At 36.4% G+C, this 10,390-nt stretch overlaps 1 protein-coding gene across 1 annotated transcript; it reads right to left on the reverse strand.

The window, feature by feature from the left end:
• LOC103450296 (uncharacterized) lies at positions 1–2,179 on the reverse strand. The gene is made up of 2 exons (XM_008389631.4): positions 645–2,179; positions 1–382 (listed from the first exon to the last, which is right to left on the reverse strand). The coding sequence occupies exons 1-2, from the start codon at positions 2,007–2,009 to the stop codon at positions 272–274; spliced, it is 1,476 nt and encodes a 491-aa protein (XP_008387853.2). The 5' UTR covers positions 2,010–2,179; the 3' UTR covers positions 1–271.
• Positions 2,180–10,390: the final 8,211 nt, after the last annotated feature.

A 10,390-nucleotide genomic window follows, 5' to 3' on the forward strand; every position in this document is an offset into this window, starting at 1 on the left:
TTTGTAAATAGATTTTCACATGTATGCAAATAGTATTGTTTATCCTATACATATTTGGAACTTTCAACATGTACAGTTTATACAATTTAAAAACTCGCATAATTGCGTGGGCAATTTTTACTAGTTTGTAGCATATTTTCTCTTTCTATTAGAACCCTCTCGGATTTGTACAGTATAATCAATCAAACCATGCTACTTGGCAGGGGAAAAATTGGCTACATTCTACCTTCATTCGTATATCAAATGTTGTCAAATGTCCATGTATTACCTTCTACGGAGGAGTCACACTTTCAAAGCGATTGCAGCCTCTTATCTGTAATTTTATTACATTATCAACTCCTTCTGTGCCGTTGATGACCTCAACACATTGTCTACGTGGTGCCTGCCCATTAAAACATTTGCCAAAACATGTTAGGCGCTACCCAAAATTAATTTATGACACATATATATGGCACTAATTGCGGTTAACCATTACATAGCACAACGCATAAATCGATAATAGTCTACAAAAAAATTTAAAGAAAAAATTACCAATATGAAACAAAACTTAGTCCATATTCTTAATTTTGGAGTATACCTAACAACAAAAGTTTCCCAGATTATTCATGCTACTAATTAAACGATAAAATTTTAAATTTCCTCACCTTGTCCCACAATTTAGGGTTCAACTTTGGAGCTGAGACCTTGAAAAATTCAATTTCCAAGGCTGGCCTGCAGTCACAATTAACACAATTTATCTCAACTCCGCTCTTGTACCTCTTATAAGTTGTTACGGTCTCATCTTCACCAACCCGCTCAACCTGATCGAACAAATACATAATCGGTCTCTCACACGGCTGCAACATAATGGATCGGGTATCAAAAGTGAAAGGACCCATGCTTGAACTCCAAGTCTGAAATGTTTGCAACGCCGTTTCTAGCATCTTAGCCGCTACCAACTTTGGATACAACTGCACCGTGTAGCCCCAAGAGACTGAAATGGACCAGTTACGCCTTAAGTCGTAACCAAAATTATGCTGCAAGGTCCGACCCGGGTCTATTTTAGAAACCCTAATTAGCTTCTTGACCGAATCAACCCGGGTGTGGTTCGGAAATATGGACTGCACATAGTCTAAGTGGTGGAGAGACACTAGTGGGGCTAACGGGTGCGCGGCTAGCAAACCAAGCGGGCTGCCTCGTATATCAAATTGATGGAACCCGGGCTCTTTTGTTAGCGGCACCCCGATCTCGCTCAAGCAAGCTTGGATCCTTATATCTGAGCCGTAAAATTGATCATATCGATTGATGCACCCGTCTAAGATCTTGACGAGCTCAGACGCCAAGGGGTAACTAATAGCGAATCCTCCGCCGCCGTAGGCCATATTGTACGAATGGCCCACATTTTGCTCCACACTCTCTGATATCCCGCCTATATAATACATCTGATTGTGATCGTATCTCGCTAACACTGCAACTAAGTTTTCAGTGAAATACACCGTATCATCGTCTCCCAAGACGAACCACCTCACCTTCTCTAACCCTAACTCAAAGCTCTCTTTCACTATTCTGGCTATCCGAACCGCGGACCGGGGACCGTTCAAGCAGGAGTACTTGAACCGTGATGTGTCCTCAGAGACTCTGTACGGTGGGAGCGTCTCCGACCACGTCATGTTGGGATCGGGTTTTTGGTCCAGCCAAACGTACCCGCGGGTGACGTTTGGTTTCCACCATAGCTCGCTGTAGTGCTGCCGGTCTTTCCATGAATTTACTGAGCCTCCTATGCCGAACAAAATGTGGGTTATATTCGTCTTTTCCTCATCGGTAAATAGGGGTTTGCGGTGTACGGAGTAATTGCCCTCAATTTTGTGGGGTACAGAGAAGTAAAAGTAGAGGATGAGGGAGATGGAAACGATGGAGCAAAGAATCAGGGGGATTATGAAGTTAACATGCTTGGGTTTGATGTTAGGCAAGATTAGGGAGAGCTTGATGGGATTGTGAAAGGTTTCTAATTTTTCTCTTGTAGAACACATGTCTTTCTGAACTTTACTTCCTCCAAACCCTAAAAATATAAGAAAACTGGAGTGGAGAAGAAAGGAAGAGGAGGAAGAAGACTATGATGAGTGGGGCTCCGTAACGCAGCTACTAGTTTGTTGCATGAAGGTCTCTCACTACGCATTACGAGCTTGATTTATAATCTACCTTTCGTAAAAGAAAATAAGCTTTTTTTTTTTTTTATAAGGAAGAAAATAAGAAAGAAAACAAAAAGGATTTGATTGTAACGGTAGTCAACTAGTAAGCAACTTATTAAATAAGAAGTTAAAACTAACAAAAATTGTTAGGTAAGTAATCTTATCAAAAAGAAGAGAAAGGACTTAACTAAATAACTGAAATATTTATTGAATCTAGTAAGTGTGTGAGCCAACATCACAAATGACTGGGTGGGCATGCCACCTAAGTGTGGCCTTACAAAAAGTCTTGTGCTCTTAATACACATTGAATTGCCACTTAATACTACGGTCTGATGGTATCTCGTTTCACTTATAAGTGAGAGGTCTTAAGTCCGAATCTCGTAGATGACGATTTCGATACCAAATTAGGTTGCCCACTGTGTGACTTAGCCGAACTCACCCCTCATCTTAGTATAAAAATATATAATTGTACTAAAAAAAATATAAAACAAATACGCTCTAAAAAAAATAAAAAATCCATGCGGAAGTTGGCCACTATTCTATACCTGGCTTGTAACAGGTAATACTCCCCATTAAAGAAGAGGCATAAGAAAGCAGGGGTGTGATGCATTCCAAATGTATGTCAAATGTGAGTTAAAAAATTTGTGTCCCTGATTTTAACCAATTTAAAAAGTAAATAAAAAATATATGTATATTTTTGTGATATGGTATGGGAGAATTATATATTTGTGATACATGATATGGTATGTTCTGGTTTGATAGTGCTTTCAAAATGACTGAAAACTTTTTTTATAAAAGTGTTTTTGAAATAAATCCTTAGTAAAAATTAAGGATGCAACTAGGTTGGGTTGACTCGCATTTGTCCATGCTTAACCTGATTTCAAACCCAATTGGGCAGGTTAGAATGAAAAAAAAAAAAAAGGAACTTTAATGAAAAGATTCCGGTACTATTTAGTTTAATGAAAAACTACATTTTACACTAAAAAGTCAATCCTAGTAATATTCACTTTACCCTTTATTTTGTCCTTATCGTTAAAACTCAAAGTTTTCAAACCATTTTCATTAGCTTTCCTATAAATAAAAAAAAGTCGACCCAAACCCAACCTACCTCTACCCAATCATTTATTAAGTTGGGTTAGATTGATGTCTTGCCCGCCCATGTCAACCCAAACCCAACTTGATTTTGAGCCCGAATTCTCTCTTGCACATATTACCCATCCGAATTATATAAATTATGTACTTTGGAATGATCATGCTTGAAGTTCATTGTTGGTTTTTATATGGATAATGAATGATAGCATTACTTTTACATTTCATTTGGTTGAAGCATTGGTATACGTCTTGTAATTTAATTTCAACTTGCATGCTTGCATATTCGAAATAGTTGCTAAGATGTTTGCTTCAACTTTTGTGTGGATGATGTTCAAATGAAATTTTAACTCATATTGATGTTGTTTGGTTGAAAACTTAAAAAATCATGCGCAACAATGTGTTATAAGATTAAACTCGATAAAGTTGGACGAATCTGAGCCCAACCCGAATAAATCCGAACCCAAATAAAATCCGAATCGGACTAAACCCACATGATCCCGAACCCGAACCTGAATTGTGAAAGTTGGGTTAGGGTTGGGTTGACCATCCAACTCGCCCAACTTGTCCAGGTTGCACTAGTAAAAATGCAAGTCAATCTTGGAAAAAACACTTAGAGTGCTTCTTTCAAAAAACATTTAAAGTGCTTTTAAAACTCAGAAACACTTTTACGAAATGTGCTTTCCACCATTTTCAAGAACTTCCAAACGAACTCATTTTTAAAGTATTTCCAAATGAGCCCTACATGTGTTGGAAGTTAAACTATGATGACAAGAAAGCGATAAGCTTCTGATACGAGACATTCTACACATTATCCCACCTCTCACTAATTTTTTTTCTCGGTTAATTTTGTGAATTAATGCATAATTGTCAACCTCACATCTTAGCGTGAATTTTATGATAAAAAAATCAACTATTATTTTTCAGTTGTCATGGATTTTAATGAGTGGATGTGCAACAAATGAATATCAGTTACATTCATATCATATTCTGTATATATTAACAACCATATTATCATATTCTGTATAAACTAAGAACCAAATTATGAAAAAGTCATTTTTTCCAAATGAAATCAAGAGGTCATTTAGTATTACAGTCTAGTGATATTCCTCTTCACTTGTAAGTAAAAGGTCTTAGGTTCGGTTCTCGTCAAAAGCGAATTTGAACCACATTATAGCTAGCCCATTGTGAGATTCAACCCATGACTTCCCCTATTTCAAATCTAAATTATATTATGCTGCAAGGTTAAAAATGATTTCATTCAATCATATCATATCATGGGTTTTCTTGTTTTTGAAAGCACAAATGAACTTCTTGAAGTGTTCAACTTGAAAAAAATGTTTTAGGGTGGACTGTTGGGCCTTAGAGGGCTGTGTGTGTTAATCTGACAACGGGCTACTGTACCTTAAGCTTTGCATGCACATATTCAGGCCCACAGATTCTACAAATTATAGATAGTTATTAAAATACACATCTAAAGAAATTAAATGTGTAATAATACCATATACTCATGGATCCCCCTCTCTAAAAGTTTAACTTTCACTACTAGTCTATCTAACCCCAAAGTCCAATTTGAGATTAATGCGCTTTTTATAAAAATGCTTATGATGTGATTTAAGTTTAATCAATTGTAATAAAGCATATGAGTGTTTAATAAACTGTATTTCTAAAAGTAATTCGAGTGTAAACAGTAGTGTAAAAATATTTGGTATTTTTTTTTAATTAAGCGTTTGGTAAATTTTAATATAAAAGAGATATAATTGTATATAATGGTAAAAAAGGACATAGTAGGGGATGCTAGCGATGACAATGGCGGCTGGGGTTGTCAACATACTTTGATTGTGACACAAATAACCCCTCAGAGGTAACCTGATTTGTAAACACAAGGAATAATGCACTGTCCCCAAGTCTTTCATTTCAAACTTTGTAGCACTAGATATTAACTGAAAGCTACTACCAGTTAGAATTACATCAACAACATAAAGAAGCAATACCATAGTACCTTTTGAAGAATGTTGGAAAAATTAAGAGGGATCATCTTGTGAAGCTTTGAACCCCAATCCTAGTAAAAAAAAAAACTTGTAAATCTTTCATTCCAAGCTCTGGGAGCATGTTTAAGTCTATATAGTGACTTTTGAAGCTTACATACATAACTGGATAGGTGGCTTAAACTTTGAAACCTTGAAGGTTGTTCCATGTATACTTCTTTATGAAGAATTCAATGTAAAAATGCATTTTTCACATATAATTGCCTTAGTGGCCACTTGAACTGAGCTACTAAAGCAAGAATTAGCCTAATGATTGTAGGCTTGACCATTGGATTGAAGGCTTCCCCATAGTCTATACCTTATTCTTGGCTATAAGGCCATCTCCAACCGAATGGTCCAAAAGGCCAGAGGGCCAAAAATAGCCCGAAAACCGTCTCCAATCAAGGGCTAGACTAGAGGGCTCGTGGCCCCCACAGAATCTGAATGGGCCAAAGGGCCAACCGCTTGGCCCAATCTAGCTAACTAGCCAACCCCGGGCTAGGCCATAAATTTGAGTATTCCTGTCGTATATAACCGACAACAATATAATATATTTTTGTCGGTTATATCCGACAGGAATGCTTGGCCAAATTTTCAAATGCAACGTCTAGCTGACGCCAGTTACTGTTGGATTCAATTTTTTTTTTTGGGCCAAATTTTATTTTTTTTTATATTCTTTAAAATTCTCATTTTTTTTCCTATAAATACCTAAACCATTCATTCACCATTCCTCACAAATTTTTCACCATTTCAATTCTCATATTTTCTTACCTCTTTAAAAAATATTTCATTCAATTCTTTCAATAATTTTCAAAGGGCCTCATCTTCAATAATGTCCTTCAATTCTTTTCGTTTTTAAATATAAGTTGTTGTAGTTTTTAAATTAAAATAATAAATTATATTTGGCCTTTTGGCCCTATGGTCCTTTGGCTCTCGATTGGAGACAGTTTTTTGTGACATGGCTAAAATGAGCCCTATGGCCCTTTGGCCCTCAGTTGGAGATGGAAGCAAATATGGTCTTATACTGTTCATTAAAATATTAATATCTTGGAGGGCTAGAGGGCTAAAATGAGCCATCTGGCCAGCCTTCGGTGATGGCCAAACCTTTGCTACAAGTCTAACTTTGTACCTTGCCATAGATTCATCTACATTTTTATATACTATGTGCACCCATTTGCATCCAGCTAAGTTCTTATCAACGGGAAGAGTAACTAGAGACCATGTGTTTTGAGAATGCAATGCATCAATTTCATTCTTGCCAATTTGGAAGATCCAACAAGTGCAGAAAAAGCCTTTCTTCTAATAATACCATTCTTGGACTTTGTTTGCATTGGATACACATTCATTGGAATAGGAAGAACAACAGTGATTTGTTCATGTTGGAAATCATGGTCCACATGGATGGGATGTTATGCAGATAAGTTATCAATAGGCAATGGACTAAGAGAATGATGTATTGGTATGAATTGTGAACCATGTGAGAGTGTTTGAATAAACTCTGAGGCACTAGATGCATGTGTTTTCAAAGAATCTGAGGCTCTAGATGAATGAGTATTCAATGATTCTGTGACTATAGATGAAAGTAAATGATTATGAGATGAAAGGTGATAACACTTTATTATGTAATGAGATGGATGGTATTGATACAGTAGGTAAATGCAATTGTGTAAGTGTGGATGGTGATGACCTGATAAAAATGGTACTATTTGAATATAGAAATGTTGTTTCATTAAATAGTGCATGCCTAGAGACATAGTTTTTTTAGTAATAATATCAAATATAAGAACCCTATATGTTGGCCTGTATATCTTAGAAAAACATGTTTTTTGTTTTTGGTTAAAATTTTGAAGTATTATAGGGCTTAAATAAAGGAAAACATGCACAACAAAAAATTTTGGGATGACTAATATCAAGAACTTGATTATGTAACAAATGATAAAGGGATTTCATTTTGAGAGTAGCACAAGGCATTCTATTAGTTAAATATGTTGCAGTGGCACAAACATAAAAGCAGAACTGCCTAGGTAATTTTGCAGTTTGTAGCAAAGCAATGACAGTTTCTACAATGTGCCTATGCTTCCTTTTTACCAGTCCATTTTGTTTTGCGGTATATGGACATGATTTTTTTTTTTAAGAAAAATGCCATTTTGTAACAAGAAATGTTAAAAAAAATTGTGCTTATATATTCACCTTCACTATCACTTTGAAACACTTTTATTTTTGCAAAGAATTGAGTACATAGAAAAGCATGAAACTGAAAAAATGTTGCAAAAATTTCAGATTTATTATTTAATGAAAAAAATTCATGTATATCAAGTACATTCATCTATGAAGGTTATATAGTATCTAAACCCTTCACAACATAATAAAGGGGCAGGTCTCCATACATCACTATGTATGACTTTTACAGCGTGTACATACTTAGTGGTAGGAGTATAGAAAGGGAACTTGTTAAATTTTCCTTCACTAGTAAAAAAAACTTCTTGCGCAACGAAACAAACGTCGTCGTGCAAAGTTATGAAATTTTAAACTTTGTCGCGCAAAGTCTTTACAAAAATAAAAAATAAATAAAAATTTCAAAACCTTTGCACACCAAAATCCAAATATTTCATCACCTAAACCAGTTTTATTTTTTATTTTTTATTTTTTATATTATAAATTTTAAAATATAGTTATTTTCTTATTTATTGGTTTTTTAAACCTTGCACGACCAATATTAATATTTCGTTGCCTAAACTAAATTATTTTCTTTGTGTGATGAATCAACATTTGGTCTCCTAAACCCTATTCATTTTAATTTGTTTATATTTTAAATTGTAAAATAAAATTATTTTCTTTTTTATCATTTATAAAAAAAAAAAAAAATTTGCACGACGAACGTATATTTCATCGTGCAAAATCCTTAAATTTGGGCGCGCGGCAAAAATGGGACACAGGATTTAAAAAAAAAATAATAATTTAAGACTTTGTGCGACCAACACTTCGTCATGAAAAATCCTAAAAATTTGAGCAGGCGCCAAAAATGGGATGTGGGAAATTTTATTTTTAAATTTTTTTAAAACATTGCGCGACCAATATTTCGTCACGCAAAGTGATACGGTTTTTAAAACCAAAATAACTCCTCCATAATTTTCTGAATGTCTTTCTCTATTCTCTTACCTCTCATCTCTTTCCCACTCCCTAAGTCCGACTCTCTCTCTCACACTCACTCCTTTTATTTAATCTCTTTTTTCTCTCTTTTCTCTATCTCTCTCACTCTCACTCATTATCTCATCTATCTCTCTCACTATCTCCTCTAACTCTCTCGCACTTACTCCTCTGTCAAATCCTCAATCTTGCCAAAATACATTTTCTCCCCAAATTTTATTTATTTTTTCATTAATATGTGTTTTGGAGTTAATTAATTGGGTTTGGTGTGGGATAAGGGCATGCCAATTTTAGGGGAGATTATGCCGATTTTTTGGTATTATTTTATGTTGCAGTTTGGTTATTTGACCATGTTTGTTTTGTTCGTAAGGAATCATTGAGACTTTAACAGCAAAAGTTGAGGATTAAGATGCTATCGAACCATATATGTGAAACCCCGTCCCAAATTTAAGTGTATTTTCATATTGTCGGATTTATGAAATTACCGAATTACCCTTGAATTGACTTTGTTTGACCATCTCGTCGAAACACGTAGTTTTAATTCTAATAATATATTCTTAACATACTCATCACCACAAATGCGTAAGTGCCAACATATTCGGATTCAAATTTATAACAAAGATTCTACGTTCAAACGTCAAACATTTTCGGATATTTTATGTTTCGTATATTACGTTCTTAAATTGCAAACCAAGGGGACCCACATGGAGATTTTGGTCCCCTATCCTCTTACCCAATTCAGATTCCCCCTTACTTTTTGGATTTCCTTTTCTTTACCTCTCTATCTCTCTTATATCATTTTCTCACCTTCCCTCATTCTCTCTAACTTTCTCCCCTCTCCCTGAGCTCATTCTTTGTGCAAACTTTCCCTCCATTCTTTGAAAATCACACACAGCAACTACCATCACCACCACCTGGACGTACAACCCTGAGAAACCCAGGTCGAATTGGTGGTCCATCGTGGCAATCACGGTGATCGTTTCCCCGACGAGCTCCGGTGGTTTTTGTGAATTTTCAAATGAAGGTAAGCTTCTGGAAACCCTTGGGATGTGTTTTAGGGTTAGATCGAAGCTTGTTTTAAGTTGTATATACGTGTTAATCGTAGAAAATAGCTTGGAGTAGCTTTTCCTAGTTTTCCGGCGAACACTGCCACTTTCAAGGCATTTTTCTGCTAAACCACAGGCAAGGTACCATTCTCTTCATCTCGTTGAGTACTACAACTTGGTTTTTAAATCACTTGATTTGGTTGAATATCGAAAAAGTTATAAGTGTTTAAAGTTGTGCCCAGAAACTAACCAAACCTTGGCCAGAAATCGGGTCGACCCGACCCAATAACCCTCAACCTAGATTCCTTTGGACCAAGTTACCCAACCCAATAGGCCCAATCCCAAACCCAAGTACCCAGCCCAATTGCCCAAGCCCAGAATCAAGGCCTAAACTCTTACCCAGCCCAATAAGCCCAAGCCTAAACCCAAGTACCCAGCCCAATTGCCCAAGCCCAGAATCAAGGCCCAAACCCAACATAAACCCAAACCCAAACAGAACCGGACGTGCGTGAGTGGAGTGTGGCCGGCGCATGGAGCACACGGGCCTCCGCCTCCATCTATAGCCGTGATCATGGCGGCGCCGAAGACTTTTCAGGCCAATTTTTCGGCAATCCATCTCAGCACGTGGCCGTCGGGGCCGCCAACCAGTGGAGGCACGTGCGGCGGCGCATGGGGTACCCGAGGTTCCCCCGTATTTTTTTCAACATCGTGAATCTGTTTATGACGTTCGTTTTTTGAAATTCAATCATTATGATAGAGTTTTATTAATTAGATCCCTTATGTGCTTAGGTGCAATTATTAGCGGCGTTTTCGTCCCTCTTATTTTGCACGGCTCTTTGACGACGTAGTATCTGTGAGTGGACCCCTTATAAAATACATATTTTACTATTAGAAATGCATACATGAAAAACAT

This window comes from Malus domestica, chromosome 12, assembly GCF_042453785.1.
Source record: "Malus domestica chromosome 12, GDT2T_hap1".
Taxonomy (NCBI): domain Eukaryota; kingdom Viridiplantae; phylum Streptophyta; class Magnoliopsida; order Rosales; family Rosaceae; genus Malus; species Malus domestica.